Source organism: Cornus florida, unplaced genomic scaffold (assembly GCF_030987335.1).
Source record: "Cornus florida cultivar Cherokee Brave unplaced genomic scaffold, ASM3098733v1 CherokeeBrave_3.0.0_Hap2_Chr05, whole genome shotgun sequence".
NCBI classification, from domain to species: Eukaryota; Viridiplantae; Streptophyta; class Magnoliopsida; order Cornales; family Cornaceae; genus Cornus; species Cornus florida.
This window is the reverse complement of record NW_026775575.1, coordinates 116,455,853-116,479,961: the sequence shown is the minus strand read 5'-3', so window position 1 is coordinate 116,479,961 and position 24,109 is coordinate 116,455,853. Positions and strand designations below refer to the sequence as shown.

Below are 24,109 nucleotides of genomic sequence, written 5' to 3'. Positions count from 1 at the left end.
ATTCAAGAAAATAAGAAAGAGGACGAACTCGAAAATCCCAACGGAGGGGGGATAATTTCCACACCTGAAGAGAAAAATAACAACGGAAAAAAATATGAAGCACATCCTCCACCTCCAACCCACATCGAGGACAAATCGGATTTACCAAATAACCACGACTAACAAGAGCAGCACCAGTAGGGAGAATCCCATAGCAACATTTCCAAAGAAAATGTTTAATTTTAGAAGGCAATTGAAGGGACCACAAGGCACTCCACCGTGCTCTAGCTATCAGCTGATTGTCTACCCGGTGTAAGGCACGAGGAGTGGAATTTGGAGAGAGCGTCACAATTAAGGTATAGGCTGATTTCACACTAAACTTCCCTGAGGGGTCCACCACCCATATGTGAGAATCCGGACGAGGTCCGGGTCGTAATCCACTCCGAAGCAATGCCTGTGAGGACTAAATACTACGCCATGCCCAAGATGGATTTGATCCCAACGGCGCCTCAAGAAAAGAACAGGAGGGAAAATATTTGGCTTTAAACAATTGAAACACCACCCCAGTATGAGAGACCTGGAAACGCCAAGCATGCTTCGCTAGCAAGGCCAAATTAAATGCTTCAAGATCACGGAATCCTAAACCACCGTTCGGCTTACTCCGACAAAGTAAATTCCAGGAAGCCTAGTGAACTGATCTGCGCTGACCATGCTTCGTCCACCAAAAATTCCGTATCTGTTTCATTAGCTCCAAGCACAGTGTACGGGGTAATCTAAAAACAGACATAATATAAGTAGGAAGAGCATTTAACACTGCCTTAATCAGAACTTCCTTACCACATTCCAAGAGAGTATGTTGTCTCCAAGACGTAAGCCGTTCCTTCATTCTAGTTAACAAAAACTGAAAAACTTCAGATTTTGAACGACCAATGAGCGCCGGCATCCCTAAATTTATAGTTTAAAAGCCATTTTCAGACAATCCCAACATGTGACTTAACATGCGCCGTAAGGGCATAGGAGCATTCTTAGAAAAGAAAATAGCAGATTTCGCAAAATTCACCTATTGTCCCGACGCCAACTCATATGTGTAATACCCCTATTTTCCAAAAGGATAAGATTGGATTTTGAAGTTTATTTTTGTGCATTTTTAATTGATTGTGTGTCTATTTGCTTAATTGATTTTGTGTCTTTATGTGTTTGTGTTTAATTATTTTATTTTTATTTGATTTAATTATTCATTGTATATTTGAATTTGCCGTATTTGATTAATTAGTCTATTTAATTTAATTGTGGTTAGTTGCTTTATTTTTGTTTTATCCGATTGGATGGGTTAGATTACATGGGTACGGTTAATACTCATGATTTTATATTCATGTATTTATGGGGATATATGTATTTTTGGGTTAATTTAATTATTAGGAATTATTAATAATTAAATTAGAATTAATTATTATTCAAATGAATATTATAATTTTAGGATTTCGTTTAATCTCACGAGTTAGCCGACTTAGTATGATTTTATTTTTTTTCCCATCTCTCTCATAATTAGAATTAGGTTTTCTTTAAGCCTATATAAATACAACAATAGGTCGTCTTAGGGTTTTGAAAAATAAAAACAGACCCTATTCACGTATATAAGGGTTTATTTTACAGAGAGCTTTTAGAGTGAAAACAGAGAGAGGGTTTGAAGAAAACAGAGTAACCTAGGTGAGGGTTTCGGCTGCGGATTAGGGGTCGAACTTAGGAGAAGGGAAGGCTGAGCAGTAGGAAGTGGAGTTGACAGTACTCAGATGTTATCAGAAAGCTTAGGAAGATGGCAACATGGTTTTGAATCCAAAACTGTAAAGGCAAGTTCTACTCTGTCTCTCTTCCTTTGGCCTGTGTTCTGTGCATTCTTAGATGTTCTCTAGGATCTTAAACGGATATTAAACGGATCATGCATGCTTAGTATAGATTAAATTAATTATCTGTAAGTTGAAATTAAACTGAAATCGTTCTTGCAAGTTTGGTTTCACTTTTAAATCTTTAAGCATTTTGAAACCGTAATTGTTTTGGTTATTCTGTTAATACAAATTATGGTAAACAAAGGACTGGGTTGATAATTGGATATTAATGGAATATTACATGCTTAACAAATGATTAATTACTCGTTTATATGTCTTTAGATTAAACTGTAATGGTTTTTGGAAGTTGAAATATGCTGCCGGTTGTTAAAACGTAATTAAATCGGCAAGGGTTTTTATGATTCTTTTTAATGCAAACTCGTTGGAATGAATAACTGTGATATTACTGGATGCATATTAGACTCCTAAGGTCAATAAAAATAAAGAACGGAGGGGTTGGAATCAGCCGAAAACGAAGAAGACGAAGCGGAAACGGAACAAGGTTCAGAGAGGGAGAAAGATAGCTCCATAAAAGAGGGGGCCAACTCCCTCAAAGTGCAGAGCCGGCTCTGGGGAGTCAAGAGCCGACTCCTAGCTCTTAAGAATCTGCTCTCCCATGTAGGGAGGCTGCTCCATGCACAAAGAGCCTGCTTCCAAAGTCTGGAGCAGGCTCCTCTCAATTATAGTTTGCTGAATTTTTTTTTTCCGAACAATTTTGAGACTGTAGAAGTTGTGAACTGTTTGGATTGAGTCTGGGACTTCACAGAGTGATTAAAAAGTCAATCTTGAGTGTTAATAAGACCTTTCATTGATTAAAGTTTACTTCTAAGGAAACGGGACAAACAGTATAAAATTATTAAACATTCTACGCTGCTAACGGATAGAAAGGGCTAAATTGCTAAATCTTGTTTTAAAAATATAACGGATTGTCGCATGGACTCTAAATATGATATTATGCTATATTAGAGCCGCATTAAATAAATTAATGTCTTTGGCTCATGGATTTAACCGTAGGAAAGTATAGAACGGTGCAGGGGGTTAACGGATGGAAGGAGTTTAGTTACCTAATTTAGTTTTAGCAAATTAACGGAATATTTGTATAATTATAAATCTTATTTTGGTTGTGTGCTAGAGTCATTTATTTATCAAGTTTGATCTGTGCATACCTTGAATGTTAATTGTTGAAATACAAAATTCTTTTCTGCAATACATGGATTTAAGCTTGGATTTTAATTGCTGTAATATTAAGCACTATTCTGCAATTATTTGAATTATGGTTTGGACTTAAATTGTTGAACTAACACTTAGGTTATGTCAACCATATGGATGTTGGCTTGGATTTAATTGAAGAATTAATTATATATTTTTTGTCAATTGCATGGAGGTTGGTCTGGATTTTAAATTGAAGAACGATCAAGCATTGTTTCGTCAATTCCATGAATTTTATTGTGGATTGTGAGTTGATGAATTGTTTAAATTCTGTATTTATCAACTATATGGATTATGTGGACTTAATTTGATGTATTGCTTAAAATGTTGCATCATTTAAGGATTATTTGAATGGTATGCACCGGTATGGGACGGTGGCTTACGGAATGACAAATTAGGTCACAACGCTAATTCTTACCCATTCATACATACGGAACGGATTAACTAAAACAGTTAAATCCTACATGATTTTATGTCCTGTCAACTAAAACAGTTGAACGACATATTTGATGGTTGTTGATATTTCTGTAATAGGAATGATAGGGATTTAATTTAAGCATTTAAATCCTAATTATATGTTGTGTTTTAGCGACGAATAGTTGACCGGCTCAACATTGTAGTTGAACGGAATTTATATACATATAATTTATGTTAGTCTGTGCGGCTGAACAAGCTGAACAACTAACTGGTTTTCTTATGGTTGGATAGGATCGGACTTTATATATATATGTATGGTACCGCGATATGAGCTTGAGTCTCAGGATCGTCGGTTAAGAAGCGTATATGCAGTAGGATGCGTAGCTGGCTATGATAGTTGAGGTATATCCTGTTAGGCTTAGGTAGTCATGCCCACTCAGGTGCGTTTTGCATGTTGCCTTCTATTTAGGTTGAGACCCTCATCATAGTCCAGTGAGGTAGTGTGTGTGTGTGTGTGTGTGTATATATATATATATATATATATATATTTACGGACTATATAAATATGGTTGAGACATCTAGGATGTATCTGCGTATCGGGTCTCTGTTTGGATTGTAGTTAGGATAGAACTTGTTCGTGGGCTTGACCCACTATTATTTTTTTCAGGTAACGGACGGTTCTAGATCTTAGAGCTTGTTCGTGCTGAGCAGAGACGGCTACTCATTCTTCCGGCGATATAAAAGTTTCTTCATGATTTAGCATTGGAGTTCTTCAGTTGTTGTTTTTCAGTATTGGAGTTTATTAGGGGTCCACTAGATAGATTCCCGAGTTGTATTAAAAATGGAGAAGTTGGATGTATCAGAATAATTTTCTTATTTATAAAATTTTATTCTGAGGTTTCAGTTTTGGATTATCTTCTTAGTTTCTTTTCAGTAGTTTTATTTATTCATGTTTATCTTAATTGTATTCTGTGTTCGTTTATTGCTTATTGGTTTGATATCCTCAGGTAATCGGGCGTGGACCTGGCCAACCTACATCCGGGAATCCGGGGGTATCACAATATGCATGAAGAATTTACTTTAAAGTGTCGATCTCTGGAACAACAGCCTGACAAAAAACAATAGAATCTTCAGCAAAAAATAAATGAAAAACAGACGGCGCCCCCTACAAATCCTCACGCCGGTGAGAAGCTTCGCTAGTTGAGCTCTCTGAATAGCCATAGAGAAGGCTTCAACACAGAGAATAAATAGATATGGCGACAACGGATCACCTTGACGCAACCCTCTGGACGGCTGAAAAAAACCAACAAACGTGCCATTAATAATAAGAGAGTAAGAAACAGTAGATACACAGGAAGAAATCATTTGAATCCAATGAGAATTCAAACCCAATTTTTTGAGCATAGTTAACAAAAAAACCCATTCGATACGGTGATAAGCTTTACTCATATCCAATTTAAGCGCCAAGAAAGCTTTCCAACCTCGACGTTTATTTTTCAGATAGTGTAAAATCTCGTGAGATATAAGAATATTGTCCGTTATGTGACGACCTTCAACAAACGCCGATTGGGAGTTGTTAACAACTTGATCAACAACACCCTTCAATTTATTAGTCATTACCTTAGCAATTATTCGATAAGACACATTACATAAGGCAATAGGGCGGTAGTGCGAGACCAAAGTAGGGGAAGCAATTTTAGGAATAAAAATAATATTAGTATGATTTAAAGAGGAAAGCATATACTCGTGTTGGAAAAAACTAGAAACAGCCACCACCACATCGGATTTAACCCACCTCATAATATTTTTGATAAAATAAGGGTGTCATACCATCTGGCCTAGGCGCTTTAAGGGGTTCCATATCAAACACCGCTTGCTTAATTTCCAATTCAGTTGGTGGTAGAAGTAAAGACTGATTCATCTCATAAGAAATGCGACAGGGAATATGGCGCAAAAATTGATCAACTTTGGAAGGTTGTTGAGACTGAAAAAGCTATTGAAAATATCACAGGAAAATATCTTGAATATGACTGACGTCCTTAGACCACACACCCCTCTCATTCATCACCCCAGATATACCATTTTGAGTTCTACGTTTTCGGGTTGCAATATGAAAAAATTGAGTATTTTTATCTCCAAGCTGTAACCACTGTTCCGCGATTTTTGTTTCCAATAAAGCTCCTCATCTAACCAACATTGATTAAGCATGGCTTTGGTCTGGAGAACCAAAGAATGATCATAATTCGTCGTCCGTTCCTTTAAATTGCGAAGAGAAAATTCAACTTGACCAATTCGAACCTTAGAATTGGGACGATGCCGAGCCCAATCAATAAGAGCCTTTTGCCCTAAGAGGTGGGTGGCGCTTACAGACCAGTGGTCTCGGCCTGAGAATATACAGGAATGTATGAATTTTGCTTCATTCATTTGTTGGACTATTTGGAAATGTCGCAATGATCTTTTCTTTGCTAATCGTCAATGGGATCCTTTTGAAGCCGCTCAAAAGGCACATCGCAACTTTATTGAATTCCAAGAGATTTCGCGTCAATCTCGTCTTCTATCTCTTCCCTCTCCTTCTGTGGCTCCTATTTTTTTGAAGTGGGGTGCTCTAGCAAGAGGCTGTCTTAAGCTGAATTTTGATGCCGCTTTGATTCCTCTTGGCTGCTCTGTGGAGGAGGTCTGATATTACGAAATGATGTGGGTCGACCCATCCGGGTGGCCTCTTTCTTTTTCTCCCATGTGAGTGGCCCATCCATTGCTGAAAGCTTTATTCTTTGGGAATGCCTTTCTCTTCTCAAAGTGTGGGGTTAAGAAAATGTTGTGGTAGAAGGGGATTCTCAGCCAGTGAAGCGTCTCTTACCCTATGCTGTGGCTTTAAGTGTAATTTTTAATGATGTTATTTCTATTGTTAAAGCTTGTAAGAGCATCTCCAACCCACCTGTTATATGAGCTGCCAATTCAAAATATAGCAGGTGGGTTAAAATTAGGTCCTCCAATGAGCTGTTATTTCACCTACCAAAAATTGCCTTTTCTATTTTTTGTGCCAAATTTAGCAAAACTTATAGCAACAGCTATTTCTATATCTCTCAATCCTATCCGTCTCTCTTTTTCTCTTCCCCTCTCATCCTCATGTGTGTGTGTGTGTGTGTATCTTTCTTCTCAGATCGGTTTTAAAAAAAATCATAAAAAATTTCACCATAGGATTTAGTTTGCAAAACAAGAATTAAAGACATTGATTATTTGATTTAGAAAAATAAAAAATAAAACAAAACCCATATGTACAAGTTAGCAGTTGCAGAGAAAGAGAGGGACAAGCTTGAGAGTTGAGAGATGGCGGCTGAAGCTTGTGAACGGCGAACCCGAACTAGAACAGCAGGTGATGGAAACTAAAGGATATGGGTTTTGAACTTCTAATTCTTGTTGATTTTGTAGTTTGCAGTTGCAGAGAGAGAGAGGGGGAGGGGGCAATTTCAGAGTTGAAAACGAGAATAGAGATGGAGGCGATTGGGGAGGCTGAAATGATTTGCCCTAAATATATATGTATATATATTTTTAATAATAATATAATCAAATATATATAATATACATATATATATATATATATATAAATTTGAAAAAGAAAAAATATATATATAATAATATAATCAAATATAAAAATTTATACATATATATATATTTTTTTTGGGACCTTTTTTTACAATATATTTTAGATTTTTAATTAAGTTTAATTTTAGTATCCTTCTAATGTCTACAACTTGATTTGGAATGTGCCTAATATTAACATTGCTGATGCAAATATGAATGGTGGGAATGGTAGTTGAAAAAGAATAGTGGTTGTGTCAAAAAATAGCATTTTGCATAAAATGCAGCATTGGAACAAAATTGTTAAAATGTAACATTTTAACACTGTGGCGCTGTTAAAATATAGATTTGGCATCCGAATTTAGCATTTTACCATTGAAAATGCTCTAAGGGGACTTCTTTGGCTTGGGTGCCTTACGAAGGCAATGGGGTGGCTCATTCGCTCGGTAAAAAGGCTCTAATAGCCAAATGTGGTGATTTGGAGTGGAGGGTATGACCCCAGTGGCTATTAAACGCCCTACTTCCAGATTGTATTTGTTTTACTTCTTAATCTATTGTTACTTTAGATAATATATGTATATATATATATACTGTGGTGGTTCTTATACAATTCAGGTTTTATGTGTTGGGTTGGGCCTGTTCTTGGACTTTTTTGTTTGGGGCTGTGTTAACCTCTTTTGTTTTCAGATTATTCTTTTGGTTGTTTGATTTGCCCTTTGCCCGTTGGGCCAGCTTGTCTTTGTTCGGCCCTTGGGAAAATTCCTCAAGGGTTCGTTTGGTTAGCATGAAATAGATAGAAAGGAAAAGAAATAAAAAAATTTTAAATTTGTTAGGAGTTTGGTTAGCGTGAAAGATAAAATTTTTAGGAAATAAATTTCTCGCAACCGCTTAATTTTCCTCAAAATGTTTCTCGCAAAAAACACGAGGAAATTTTACTTTCCCGTCAAAGTGGTGCCTTTATATCTTAATTTCTTATTATGCCCATGTCACTTTCTCCACAAACTTCATTAATAGATCAATTCCTGTAATACCCCTAATTTTCAAAAGGATAAAATGGGAATTTAAATTTTAGATTTTGATTTTGATTTCATTTGTATTTAATTATATGACTTAGTTGTTTAAATTAATTGTTTTAATTGGTGAAATTATTTTATGTGTATTTGCTTAATTGCTTAATTATAATTTATGTGTTTAATTTCATTGTTGAATTGAAATTGTTTTAATTTAAATTATCTGATTAGTTTGTGGTTTTACTGTAATTGTTTTATTTGTAAGTTAATTTAATTATTTGATTAATTTATGGTTTAAATTGATTATTTGTTTTATTTGGTTTTATATATAGTGTAAATTTAGGGCTTTTCTTTTGTGAGTTTTAGCCGTCACATGTTAGGATTGGAATTAGGGTTAGGGTTTTATAGACGGCTATATATATTTATGTTCTTTTACGTTTGTTAGGAAAAAAAAAACCCTATTCACGAAATAGTTTCTTTTAGAGGAAAACAGAGAGAGTCTCGGAATATAATCTGTGAGGCTAAAGGAGGAAGACTGGGGAAGAACAGAGGGGCTGCTTCTGGATGGAACCAAGAAGCAATAGAGGAAAGGAACTGTGTGCAGAGCAGAGGGGAAACAGACTTAGAGAATTCTGAAACTTAAATTTAGAGACAACGCTTAAGGTTTCACACCGAAATCTGAAGGCAAGTTTCAGTCTATTCCTCTCTTGTAAACTTGTGTTCTGTGCATCTTATATAGACTCCAGGAACTTAATTAAACGTTTAAAAATGGACTTTATGCATGCTAGATGATTTCGATAATCTGTTCTGTGTTTTTTTAACGTTCAAACTTATTCTTGTATAAGATGTTGTGTGTAGTTTAAGTTTTTTTGTCAATTGGTTCACACTGGAATAGGAGGAGTCTCTAGGGGTTTAAGAGCTTTAGTGGAACCCTAATAATCTTAAAAAGGTCTGGAATAAGACACTGGACGTCGCCGGAATCACAGACGACAACCGGACGAAGCAGAACGAAGCAAAGGAGGCTCTCAAAGAGAGAGAGCCAGCTTTAGGAAGCAAAGAGCCGGATCCCCCTCTATTAGAGCCGGCTCCAAGGGTTATGGGAGCCAGCTCTATGCAGGTTAAAGCCTGCTCTATGTTTCTAAGAGCAGGCTCTGTGATTCTATGTACTTACTGGAGTGGTTTGTGCGTTGTTTGGCTCGTTGGTGATTTTTCTGAGCTGTGTTTGGGCTAGGTAGATGAAGTTATATATTAATTCATGAAATATTAGAGCCCTAAGATGCATTAATTTATTTTATATGCTAATGTATTAAACGGTGGGAAATTCTAAGACAAGTCGCAGACTGTTTACGGACATAACGGATTGTAAAGGTTTAATTGTTTAAACTGTGTCTAGCAATTAAAAGAGTTGGAACATGGATTCCAAACATTACACCATGCTATATTAGAGCCACTTCTAATAAATTAATGTCTTAGTACTCATGGAATTAACTGTAGGGAAGTATACAACGGTACAAAGTAAAAATATGCGACTTTGTACGCTGTTAACGGATGGGAAGGACTAATTCGCTAAGTCTTGTTTTAAAATTTTAACGGACTATTGCATGGAATCTAAATATGATATTATGTTTTATTAGAACTCATCATGAATAATTTATCCTAATATGCTAAGGGTTTTCACAGTGTGGGAGTTTTTAAGCAATGACGCACATTGTTGGCTGTTGTAAAGTATCTAGTTGTGTAAATTTAATTTAACAACTTAGATGACTGAAGGATGGTTCTAAAATCTATGTTAGATACAGAATAGGGTCATGTATTTATTAGACCTTATTTGTGCATAGGTTGAATTTTAATTAAGGAACTAATAAATTAGGTTCCATTAATTAAATGGAGATTGTTATTTTAATGGTTAAACTGTTCTTTATGTTTCAGCAACTATTGGTTAGTACTGTGGATTTTTCTGTGTTATAGTTTGGCATTCTCAGCTTTATAATTGACTCTTACTATTGTTAATATTGTCAACTGCTGGACTGTACTATTGGTTAGTTGAAATTTAATTAAATGAATTAAATTGTCAATGACATCGATGGATACTGAATCTTAACTTGATGAATTATTAAATTTTGTCTCGTTAATTACATGGATGGATTCTAGATTGCAAGTTGATGAACTGTTTAAACTCTGTATATTAACTATTTGGATTACGTGGGTATGATTTGATGAACTGTTGAAAAGTGGAATAATTCAAGGATCATTTGCATTATATGTACCGGTATGGGACGGTGACATATCAGGGATAGATTAGATCAAAAAGTTAAGTCCTACCCCTTCATACATAAGGAATGGATTAACTAAAACAGTTAAATCCTACATGGATGCATGTCCTGTCAACTAAAACAGTTGAACGACATAATGGATATTTGTTTTATCTTTCTGCACTAGGAAAGAATTTATATATATATTTATGGTACCGTGATACGAGCTTGAGTCTCCTGATCACGGTTAGGGTGCGTATATCGCAAAGGTTGAGTAGCTGGATATAGCTAATGTTCCCTGGTAGGTCTAGGTACTTGGCTGCTGGAAAGCGTGTTTTATATGTCATCTTCTACCCAGGCTGAACTATGTTATAGGATAGTGAGCATCCTATAATGTGTATTTATATATCTATGGACTATTGTAGATATTGCCGAGCTATTTAGGATGTATCTGCGTATCGGGTTTATGTACGGATGTAGTAGATTGGAACTTACATGTGGGCCTGACCCACTTCTATTTTTTAGGTATTTCGCCAGTTCCAGCTTAGAGTTTGATCGTGTTGATGCAGATACAAACACTCACTCTTCCGGTTACATAGGATTTCCTTTCTATTTTGGTTTTCGATTTTAATTCTGTAAATTTATTTAAGTTTTGGAATTAGGGGTCCACTAGGTGGATTTCCAAGTTGTACGGATTTAAATTATATTAATTTATTATTTAAGGTTCGAGGATTTTCATTTTAGTTTCTTTCAGCTCATTATTATTTTATTCGTAATTCAGCTTTATTCTTGCTTGGTTACATATTAATTGTCTGATATCCCTCGGATCTGTGCTCGGACTTGATCACCCGTGGCTCTAGAATCGAGAGGTATCACAGTTGGTATCAGAGCGCTCCAGGTTCTAGTGTCCTTAGGAGTGTCTTTTGTTAGAAGTCTTCCGCGTTGCGTCTCTTAAAAACTTAGAGCCATATTAGGATTCGTTGTACTCTTTTACGGTTCATGAGGAGGAGCTCCTGATGTCAATTATATTCCATAATTATGGAATGGTTGACACCAGAAAGAGGATGGGGTCTGCGGCGACAGCAAATCAGACCAAAGGAGTAGAAGAGTACATTATCGAGTTCTCTATCAAAAGTAGAACTTGGGATTTAAGGTTTAGTTCCGGTTGGCACTACTTTTAGAAGTATAAGCCAATGAGGGATGTAGGAGTGTGTTTTAGGTCCCCATATAAAGGGACTAACACGATTTTAGTTATTCTCATAAAGGAGACAACCGAGGAATAAGAGTCCAAAGGGGATTCTAGTGGAGGAGATTTCTACAAACCCAAGAAAAAGGGTATTAAATGTTGAAAATCAAGGATCACGTGAAAGTGATCTTGTTCGCTAATAGTATAGTGAACGATACTCATAGAGTTGAGGTGGATAGTTAACCTTGTGTATTACCTTTAAATGAGGTAGATAAAGGGAACTCTTCAGGGGTTTGGGAATCGGATGAAGTTCTTCTCAGAATGAAGCAAAGATTATATAGCACGTTCCAGGGAGTATAGGGATTAGGTTTTGACGATCTAAGTTGCTTTATATAGCTACATTAAACAGTTTGTATCCTGTGTATAAGGAGGATGAAGGTTAAGCCTTTGGCATTTGCTGAGGCAAATGGAGTTTGTTTTGAGCTATGTTTCGAGGTTGGATGATTACCTCCGAAACTGTAGAAAGGAGATTGTGAACCAATCGGGTAAAGTTGATTTCTAAAAGAGATTTTCTTTGCTAGGAGGAACGATGTTTTACGTAGGAGTTTATTGTGTTTTATTGTGTGTACTTTATGTGTTTCTTTTTCGTCAAGTATCAGTTAATTACCGTTTTGGAGGAATAGCGTTAAATACGCTAGGATTGTAGGCATGTGATCATAGGATTTGGTTAGTATATCTAACTTTAGTCAATCAAATAAACCTAGACATGCGTGGTTGTAGTATGTGTTCAGGATGGGGTAAGAAAAACCAGCAATTTTGAGTCAAAAGATATAGATTCATTGGATAAGCTGTAACGTCATGCTGGTTTATCGAAGGAACTAGCTTGGCTGAATATCTTCTAGGAAAATTTTAAACAGGTGTTCCTAAGTCAGTAAAAAGATTTTGGTACTGGTTTAAGAACTTGTTGGAATGACACCGACTGAGGATAGTAGACGAATCTACTAGTCATCAGTCAATTCTTAATCAAGAATTTTATTCTCATCAGGGGGTGTCATTAGGAGGAGGTGCTGGCAATGCATATCAAGGAGGAGGCAGAGTCACTCATTTGCACAAATAATATGGAAATTTTTTAGGTTATCGTTCGCAACAAGTAGTTGTTGCTTGAAATTTTTTTGACTATTTAGAGGATGAAAAGATTTCCATATGCGGTTGCAGTTAAACGGGATGTCTAATAGACACTTCTGTTAGAAAAGTAAAATGTCAAAGACTTGAAGATGAGACCGAACATCTAATATCTGTCTCAAGTTTGATGTTTGGTAAATAATCTAGACGGACCGTCAGAAATCATTAGATCCTTGCGGCTACTTCTCATGCTAGAGCGGGACTGACAGAGTAGTTTCCACGGATTTAGATGAGAGATTACTGATTCTACATAAGGGTCAGGATTCTGGTTGGGAGATCGTTGACTGATAAAATTAAATCAGTTTCATTTTGTCTATTTTGGGAACTAGTAAGATATCAGTTCCTACGAATAGCGCGGATCACGAGACGGCTTAGATGGATAGATGTGGTGATTCACACTTTGCATTAAGCTTCGTCTGGTGGAAGTAATAGGGAAGATGATGATCTTATCAACCGGTATGGTAATTGAACCTTCGGTGGTTATTGCACAATCCGTGTCGTTTAACATATGGAAATTATAACACCTGCTGTTACCAGGGAAATGGAAGTGGTTAACTTAGAATATTTGAGCTGACCCCACAGGAGGTAATACCTTACTCAGATGAGTTTAAGGTACTAAAGGAAGATTGGTAGTTATCTTTCTGCTTTTAGAAAGGTCGGAGTGACTGAGCTGTAAAATTCATAAATTTTACGGTGCAGTCAACTGGTTATGGTTTGCATCCCGACATACAATGTTAGTTTTGGTGCGATACAGATAGGGACATGTACATAACTGTCTCCAAGAGTATCATCTGTTAGTAAGGTGGAAAATTGATACTTGGATATCACTGGAGGTTTTAGTCCTTTCTTATATCGAAATGGGAGTAGGACTAATCAGGAGGGGATGGTTGGTAGAAATTACTAACATTTGTTGGAATTTTAATTCCATATGGTTTAAGAGTAGTGGATAGAGCAAGTTCGCTTGTGGACTACACTTTAGTGGGGTTTACTTTGGCGTTTCTTATCAGTTGTACATTGCGCTGATAACGGAGTTATAGCATATGGTTATTCAATATGGAAGATAACCGGTGCTATGTCAAAGGAGCTTTCTGAAGGTGTTGGAGCAACAACTATGCTTCGCATCTCTAGACGGGAAATGGGATCGTGATATTCTATTTAATCATGGCAAATATGCTTAGGATATATATCCTAGGTTGGCATGGGTAATTGAAAACATTACTTACCGTTTCAGATATTATCTGTGCTATTGTTGGCACAAGGAGGTTCGTGCGACAATGTTTGGGATTTTTAGTTAGTCAGGTTGTGTCGATCTCTTACTGGTTGGTCCAACATGAAAGCGAGGTTATCTAATAAGACCTTGACTTTATGTAAGGATACATTGGAGAACCATGTTCTCTTTTGGTAATGAGTGCTCACGGTTTGGAGGCGATAGTCGGATTTTGTAGCTAGTTGAACTCGTACATGGGAGTGAAGTTATATATTAATTCATGAAATATTAGAGCCCTAGGATGCATTAATTTATTTATATGCTAATGTATTAAACGGTGGGAAATTCTAAGACAAGTCGCAGACTGTTTACGGACATAACGGATTGTAAAGGTTTAATTGTTTAAACTGTGTCTAGCAATTAAAAGAGTTGGAACATGGATTCCAAACATTACACCATGCTATATTAGAGCCACTTCTAATAAATTAATGTCTTAGTACTCATGGAATTAACTGTAGGGAAGTATACAACGGTACAAGGTAAAAATATGCGACTTTGTACGCTGTTAACGGATGGGAAGGTCTAATTCGCTAAGTCTTGTTTTAAAAATTTAACGGACTATTGCATGGAATCTAAATATGATATTATGCTTTATTAGAACTCATCATGAATAATTTATCCTAATATGCTAAGGGTTTTCACAGTGTGGGAGTTTTCAAGTAATGACGCACATTGTTGGCGATAGTAAAGTATCTAGTTGTGTAAATTTAATTTAGCAACTTAGATGACTGGAGGATGGTTCTAAAATCTATGTTAGATACAGAATAGGGTCATGTATTTATTAGACCTTATTTGTGCATAGGTTGAATTTTAATTAAGGAACTAATAAATTAGGTTCCATTAATTAAATGGAGATTATTATTTTAATGGTTAAACTGTTCTTTATGTTTCAGCAACTATTGGTTAGTACTGTGGATTTTTTTGTGTTATAGTTTGGCATTCTCAGCTTTATAATTGACTCTTACTATTGTTAATATTGTCAACTGCTAGACTGTACTATTGGTTAGTTGAAATTTAATTAAATGAATTAAATTGTCAATGACATCGATGGATACTGGATCTTAACTTGATGAATTATTAAATTTTGTCTCGTTAATTACATGGATGGATTCTGGATTGCAAGTTGATGAACTGTTTAAACTCTGTATATCAACTATTTGGATTACGTGGGTATGATTTGATGAACTGTTGAAAATGTTGCATCATTCAAGGATCATTTGCATTATATGTACTAGTATGGGACGGTGACATATCAGGGATGGATTAGATCAAAAAACTAAGTCCTACCCCTTCATACATAAGGAATGGATTAACTAAAACAGTTAAATCCTACATGGATGCATGTCCTATCAACTAAAACAGTTGAACGACATAATGGATATTTGTTTTATTTTTCTGTACTAGGAAGGAATTTATATATATATATTTATGGTACCGTGATACGAGCTTGAGTCTCTTGATCACGGTTAGGGTGCGTATATCGCAAAGGTTGAGTAGTTGGATATAGCTAATGTTCCCTGGTAGGTCTAGGTACTTGGCCGCTGAAAAGCGTGTTTTATATGTCACCTTCTACCCAGGCTGAACTATGTTATAGGCTAGTGAGCATCCTATAGTGTGTATTTATATATCTATGGACTATTGTAGATATTGCCGAGCTATCTGCATATCGAGTTTATGTACGGATTGTAGTAGATTGGAACTTGCATGTGGGCCTGACCCACTCCTATTTTTCAGGTATTTCGCCAATTCCAGCTTAGAGTTTGATCGTGTTGATGTAGATACAGATACTCACTCTTCCAGTTACATAGGATTTCCTTTCTATTTTAGTTTTGGATTTTAATTATGTAAATTTATTTAAGTTTTGGAATTAGGGGTCCACTAGGTGAATTCCCGAGTTGTACGGATTTAAATTATATTAATTTATTATTTAAGATTCGAGGATTTTCATTTTAGTTTCTTTCAGCTCATTATTATTTTATTCTTAATTCAGCTTTATTCTTGTTTGGTTACATATTAATTGTCTAATATTCCTCGGATCTGTGCTCGGACTTAATCACTCGTGGTTCTAGAATCGAGGGGTATCACAATTCCCTTCTATTGTAAATTGTTTATATAATAATGTAATACTATTTTAATTGTATATAGTTTTATATGTGCATACAAAATTAAAATTTTATTATATTTTTTTCTTTTTATAGTTAATAATGATTTAAAGTGATATATATATATATATATATATATATATATATCAGAATATTTAAGAGCAGAGTGTTAGGTAAAAAATTAGGATTAGTGTCTCCACCCATATAATTTACAATTTAATTCGTACATGTACTTTTTATACATAGACTTTTCTCGATTTTTGGACTCTAGGTAATTAGATATACCAAACTAATTTAATTTTAATTCTACATATATTAGATGTATCAAACTAATATAGTTGAACAATTGTATTTTGTTTAGACTCAACTTTTTTTTTTTTTTCTATGACTAAAAATATATATATATTAACTTCAATCTTTTTTCCTAAATATTTTTCGGAACAAATTTTTTTATTAATTAAACTTGTATCTATAATCACATATATAAAATCATTAAATATCAGTTTCATTGTTTCATTTTGAACTTAAAATTTTAATTTTGTTCATGATTCAAAAGATAGGTAATGTCTCAAAAGAGTACAAAGTAATCTTATAACTAAAAGGGTAGTTTTGGTAACTACAATCACTTTCTTTTCACTTTCATACTTTCCAAACTCACAAAATAATATTTTCTCACAACTTTTTTGAAAAAAATTCTCGCTAACCAAATGCATGATGGAAACTTGATTTCCTTTTTCTTTCTTTAACTTTCTTTCAGTTTCACTTTCCATCGTAACTTTCCGTCTAACCAAACGGACCCCAAGTATACTTTGTATTATTATTTTCTTTTTGTCATTATACTCTTACTTACCCAAAATATAAAAAATAAAAATAAAAAACATTATGGCACAGATTTGAGCATGCCACAAAGAAATTTGATTAGTCTACCACAGCACAAGAAAAGAAAACCAAATAAAAAATGCAAAATAAATAAAAGAAAAGTTAAATGGTAGAAAATAAAAAAATAAATAAATAAATAAAAATAAAAAAAACTATGCAAGCTGTTCAGACTCAGCTTCATCATGTAGCCTTTCTAAAACAGGATTTCTCACTTTATACCCATACCTTAAAATTAGTCAACATAAATTCTTAATTCAAATATATGTCTAAGTTAATTAGATTCAATTCAATATAACAACCGAGACCAGTAACTGTATTAAGCTGAATGGAAATGAAATCATAAATACCTTTTTTTCAATTGCATATATAGCTACTTTACTTTATGTCTTTAACTACCACCTTAATTATACTTTATCATATATAAAAATCTTAACGTGCTCTGTTTACATATTATATAAAGAAAAGCCTTAACGTGCTCTTCCAACGACGTATCGTGGTCTCTATTAAACATTTATTGAATTCACTTCATGCTGCTCCACTCTGCATAAGAAGATAAAATTCATAGATAGTTTAATTTAATTAATCAATTTATGACACAGAGTGTTAAGACACGCTCTTCTATTATTTATTACTTCAAGTTTAAAGACCCCCCTAGAAGCCTTTCAGATTTGCAAACTTTTAACACTTCCATTTGGATCTCCTTTTTAAGAACATTAGCGGAATGGTATTAATTTGTTCAATGCCGCTGTTTTAAGCTAAAAATTATCTGTTAATTGCATAGTCAATTCGCGATCACTAACCTTAATAATTGAATTTCCAATATCAAATAATCAATCATCTGATTATTTTTTAGGTGTTAGCTAGGCAACTTAGGCTATGTTAGTGATAAAGAACTGTGGATAAGGAGTGTTACATCGTATATAGACCACACATATTAATGATGAATCTCTTGATTAGGTCCATTTATTGGATGGGTGAGATACAAGGACCAGACAGTTTTGTCCTCAATGGCCCACCAAAAAAAAATCAATTATTCCACTACTTTAGCTCACATTGGTTTCAAGTCCCCTTAGCAGTTTCAGACGCTAATAAGATGAATTATACTATTCATGTAACACTAGCTATTTAGAGATATATATCACTCATTTGGTGTCCCTTTTGTGACATTCAATAACATCTTCTACCAAATTATGACGAATTATGGGGGCGTTGATCCATCCATCAACAATTGCCATTTTGAATGCAAATCATAACCATTGTGACTCTTGTGCTCTTGTGGATGTCAATTCAGGGCTAGTGCTTGCAATCCATGTGCTAAATTGCTAATGTGCTATAGGTGTGACACAACATTTTAACCACAATCCACCAATTTGCTGTAAGTCCATCAAATTTCAATTGTCAGTTTTTCAATTAAGAAAATATTTTTATTTGCTCAATTTTAAAAATGGTGGAATTTTTTTTTTTATATATATCAGATGAGTTTTTTCTGCACATTTTATATATAATAATATTTTTAAAAAAATTTACCCCTTATATAATTGGTATACTGCATTACATATAATTTCTTGTCCTATATATTAATTACCTAACAACTTGAAGAGCACTGAATTCATAATGTCACGTTTCTAATGGAAGAGGAATGTTCATTCTAGGAGTATAAATATTGGAACCGACTATTAATTGAACAAAACAAAGGATGAAGACATCAAGTCAACATGATCGGCTGATCATTTCTACCTGTGTATAATCTTTTGATTCTTCTATTCACATGGGATGGAATCAAATTCCTCTTTCACATGGCACGCCCTCTCTCTTCTCTCTCTCTCTATATATAGTATATATTAGGTTGTACACATGTAAATCTAAGTATACAAGATTAGATTAACGGTAGAATGATCAATAGAGATAATGACTAAAATGTCCTTGACTCATTAACATTCAACTGACGGGGTGTGTTCATGCGGAATTAACGCTTTAACGGTTACTGGGGCCCAAAAAAAAAAGTGGCAGTATCGTGAATAAAGGAAATCAAAATGGGTCACATGGAGATCCAAGCAAAAATACTTTTATACACACATCTTTCCAACGAAGTTGTATATATGAGCGGAGCAACAAAACAAGGCTGAGACTCCCAACTCCCAAGTACTAACACCACTGCAAGTCTAAGAAAAACTGTCGGCACAACCCTTCTCCATACTTCCTTAACGGTTCCTCGGTTTCCCCGCCGGACTGAAATCTGACGACACCACCTCACTGAAGTGGTAGCGCTAGCTTTCCCCATCTGACCCACTCAAATGGAGGGTCACCGCCCCTTTGGCCTACTTTTCAGCCTCTGCTTACTGGTTGTGGTGGTGGTAGCCGTCTCCCCCAAGCCTCTCCACCGCTTGTCTGACCCACATTGGCACCCTGCCACCGCTACTTGGTACGGTGACCCTAATGGAGATGGAAGCGATGGTAGGTCTCTCACTACGTCCCCATGAATTAACTAAATGCTCTTTCATGAAGCTCTATTTCACACACACACACGCAGCCACTCATGACTCATTAATTGTGCGTATGTATAATGTATGGTGTGTACTTAGGTGGGGCATGTGGGTACGGATCGATGGTGGACGTGAAGCCATTTAGGGCGCGAGTTGGGGCGGTGAGTCCGGTGCTGTTCAAAGGAGGGGAGGGTTGTGGTGCGTGCTACAAAGTGAAGTGCCTGGACAAGTCGATATGCTCCAGAAGGGCAGTCACCGTCATTATAACGGACGAATGTCCAGGTTGTTCAGGAAGCCGCCCTCACTTCGATCTCAGTGGGGCCGCCTTTGGTCGCATGGCCGTCGCCGGTAACAGCAACCACCTCCGTGATCGAGGCGAGCTCTCCGTCATTTTCCGCCGGTAATATATACATATATACAGTATTATATATTTACTGTGGTCTTCGTTCAGCTTTTAGCGTTTTGTCAGTTTCTGCTTATTACTTTGTTTATTCATTATTTTTTCTTTATACAATTTTTTACTGTCCGACAGCCAACTAGCAATGGGAACGTACGACTAAAGCACCTCTCTCAAAGAAGAAGAAAAAAAAAAATTTAACTTTTTATTTTTTACTGATCTAAAATAAATGTCACATTTAAAAAGTTAAAATATCATTATTTTTTTTTTTTTTTGTGAACCCAATATAAACATTTAGGTAATTCACTCACTACCTGTCTATCATTATAATAAAAAATTATTAAAACTCATTCTATTAAAAAGTTAAATTTTTGTAAATGATTTTTAATTTGGCGGAGGAAGAATTTTTTTTCTTTTATGGGTGCCATTATATTTTTAAAATTGTTTTGTACGGAGTAATATTTTATCCTCTTATGTGTTTACATTATAATTGTTTCAGTGAATTCTCATAAATAAATCTGACATACAGAATATTGATTTTTTTTTTTTTTTTTAACAGAACATTGATATTTGCATATCTCAAATATACTTTGATCAGACTCCAATTATTTTTATATAGTGGGTATGCATTTCCATATAAGACAAGAAAACCTTCTCTCTTTTCTATTTTAAGGGCGCAATGTTTAGTAGTCAGATGAGATAGGGTTCACATTTTATAGCCAATGATTATATTTATGAGTGGCTTGGTTGCATATAATTAAACCAAACTTAAGAATTAGTAAATAAATATTTGCTATTTTGGCTATATTTAATATTATGTGATATTGTATTCATAATTGAAGGACCCCATGTAAATATCCCGGGAAAAACATTGCCTTCCAAGTCAATGAAGGATCAACAAATTACTGGCTTTCTCTTCTAGTGGAATTTGAGGATGGTGATGGCGATGTTGGATCAATGCATATAAGAGAGGTAAGTAAATTTTATATATATATATAATCACCGTGTATTTTCATGCAATTATATATCATCTTGAAAATTACTTTTGAATAATACCCACATGTATTTTGTAAAGAGTAGTGATGCAAATGGTTAAAAAAAAAAAAAAAAAAAAAAATGCAACCAACTAGAATTTTGACTTATTTTGAGTTTTTTCTTTTTTCAAATTTAACTTATTTTAACCTTTTATATAGTAGTATATGTTTTGGAATTCCTGGGTTGCAATACAAACATACTCGAAAGTTGTGAATCAGATCTAAGTTTAGAATGGTCATATACACTCATTTTCCATTTGCAAAAGAAGTTAAAACTTTCACGGTGACCCAAAAGGAGCTTCGTGACCGTGACAAAATATGTCACAACAAAGACGTAAGAAGACGAAAATGGTAATTAATTAGTGAGTACATAAAATGGGTTAGTTCGGTAATTTAGAAGTTTCCACCGCAAAAGAAGTAGACAATTCCCAATATTGCGGATGAGACGAGATGTGAAACTGTCCGGGAATCACGTGGTCCTGCAACTTTGAGTAGCATTTCCCCAAATCACTTCACACAAACTATCTTCTACCTTCTTTATGGATTCAATATTCTAATGGTCTACTACTGGTGCCAAGGTGTTTTAATGTGGTCAAAAGCACCTTTTAACATCTTTTCTTTTCAACTTTTTATTTTTTTATTTTATTTTTGACGTAGTCTTTATAAGTGCTTAATATACAAACCGCACTTTTATGTCCCATACCGTGCTTAAAAGCAGAATGTTTGAAACAATTATAAAATATAAAATGGTTTTGATGGACATCACTAGATTGTTACAACAAACAACAAACAACAAATATCAATTGGTTCTGTTTTGTGTGTTTTTTTTATTAATGATAAAAGGTTGCGATGATTTGTAATGGTCTGGCAGGCAAGCTCAAGTGAATGGCTAGAGATGAGTCATCTATGGGGTGCAAATTGGTGCATAATTGGGGGACCCTTAAGAGGCCCATTTTCGGTAAAGTTGACAACACTATCAACAGCAACAACTCTATCTGCAAGAGATGTCATTCCAAGAAGTTGGTCTCCAAAGGCCACTTACACCTCACGCCTCAACTTCTTCTCCTAAGTGTAAGTGGCCACTTACTTACGCTTTGACAATGAAGAAATAAAAGCCCTTTTCTATTCTTCTCTCCGTGACACCAAAAAAGTAGCTGTTGTCGGTTCCTTTCCTTTTCCAGAACTATATTATGAGAGAAAAGTAGCCGTTGGAGCGCACAGAACAGAAGCATCCAATGCTTCTCTCTTTATATATATCATATATGTATGTACTTTTAGCGTGCGAAGTAGTGTGTGTATGTTGGTGTAGTACTACCTGTAGTTGTAGCCCTCTCCAAAGGAGAGAGAGCGTTATTTATGGAGTGTTCTGTGAAACCATGTGAGTTGAGTTTTTGAGGGGCCATGTGCTTTTTAAGACAGAGTTTGGACCAATGAATGCCAACTTGTTTGTTGATGTGATAACATATTGGGCCGATGTGGGACCTTATAATATTAATGCAATCTTTCTGATTTTAAGTCTAGTGTCACTGCAATTTGGCTTCAAGATATTTTCCGAATTTTTTTTTTTTTGGCTTCAAGACATGTTCTGTTTCTAATTTATTTTGTTTATGGATCAAAGTCCTTCTTCTCCTTCCTCTGTTCTCATCTGGGATTACAAATTTCCAATTGGATTGGAAATAAAACATAAATATGCAAGAAAGATAAGTTCAGATTGGACCAGTTGTTAATGGACAAAGGAGACATTGGCTTTTTCCCACTAGAATGGTCCCTCATAACAAATTGACCATTCACGGATAAGACACAAAAAATGCTGAATACTTTAGAGGATGTGAGGTTTTATAGCTAGATTGTGGGCCATGGAGAGTTATTTGTTGATGGTGGGATCGAGCAGCAATAATCCAATTTTTCATGCAAATTTTGCTGAGATTAGCATGGCCACGGGACTCTTACGTCCTAACCCTTATCTGATCAGTCGCCTATTTGAAACAAAGATGAGATACAGTTAGAGTCCAACAACTTTTTCAATTGGCAAGAAACTATATCACTCACACAAACTTTATTATTTTGAAAATTTGAACTCTCACCATTTATTTTGTGTCTAAAAACTTAATAAATTATATATATATTCAAAGTTATTATTATTATTATTATTATTATTTTCTTAGTTGGTAACTTACACATTCATATCTTCACTGAGGGTGTTCATTGAGACTTGAACCCTTGATCTTTTTTTAAATAATAAAAACTTGGTACTACTAGACCGTTAACTCTACTTTCATCATAATCCTCGTCATCATTGCATTTTATTTCTATGACCATTGATCGACTAGATGAATTATGTCTTTCATTCTTTTTTATGGTAAGCAATTTTTTCTATTAAATTTTATTTTTAAAAATTATTTTTTATTACTTTGTTTTATGTTAGTTTTGATTAACTTCTTGGTCTTTTACCTCTTATAGTGCTTAAAAAATTAAATGCTAGGCTTGGCCAGGGTTACCAAAGAACGAAATTTTTTTTCTTTGCCTGAACAATGAAACCAAAGACCGAAACTGAGACACAAGCTTTTGGCTATTTGATTTTAGGCTTGATTGTCAAGCTCGAGACCCAAGATTGAACATTTCTTCTTGAGATGGTGCTCAACTTGTATAATTAATTTTGATCCCATTTTGAGATCATTTCAAGTATGAGATTAATGTTGTTAAAAAGAAAAATTAACTATAAATCGAAATAACTTTTAATTAAACGAATTGTGTTCACCAATATTGTCAATTATGTGAATAAATTTACGAGCCTAACGAGACCAACTATTAATTATTCAAACTTATTTATTAAATGAGTTTAAAACATATGTTAAAGCTTTACATGAATTATCTGTGAACCGTTTATTTGCATTCCTGTGCCTGGATGAAGCCGCTCAACTACTTTATTATTTGTCTGTAATCCAAACTAATTCAGAGTGAATAAATTTTGAATTAAGGTCCAATTTCAAGTGGAAATTTAGGCCCACTTGTAGTCCAATGAAAGGACTAACGTCCAACCATATTAGACCAAAAATCAAACCCCATGGTCCAATTTCCACAACTAGCTTGATGATTTGTAAGCGGAATAAACTCTGGCTAGTAACTCTGATTAATAATAAATAATTATTTCTTATTATTAAGAGATATAAGGACTATTTATTTATTGCTTGAATGCTTGGGATACAGTTATCAGTTAGTACTATATATATATATATATATATATATATAT

At 34.8% G+C, this 24,109-nt stretch overlaps 1 protein-coding gene across 2 annotated transcripts; it reads left to right on the top strand.

Annotated features, from left to right (window-relative positions):
* Positions 1-19,030: 19,030 nt before the first annotated feature.
* LOC132308886 (expansin-B3) lies at positions 19,031-22,374 on the top strand. Of its 2 annotated transcripts, XM_059807163.1 has the most exons (5): positions 19,031-19,399; positions 19,528-19,828; positions 20,385-20,447; positions 20,668-20,797; positions 21,731-22,374. In XM_059807163.1, the coding sequence occupies exons 1-5, from the start codon at positions 19,240-19,242 to the stop codon at positions 21,926-21,928; spliced, it is 852 nt and encodes a 283-aa protein (XP_059663146.1). In that variant the 5' UTR covers positions 19,031-19,239; the 3' UTR covers positions 21,929-22,374. The 2 variants fall into 2 exon arrangements, with proteins under 2 accessions (XP_059663146.1, XP_059663148.1); XM_059807165.1 differs by lacking the exon at positions 20,385-20,447 and having other exon boundaries at positions 19,036-19,399.
* The last annotated feature ends 1,735 nt before the right edge of the window (positions 22,375-24,109 follow it).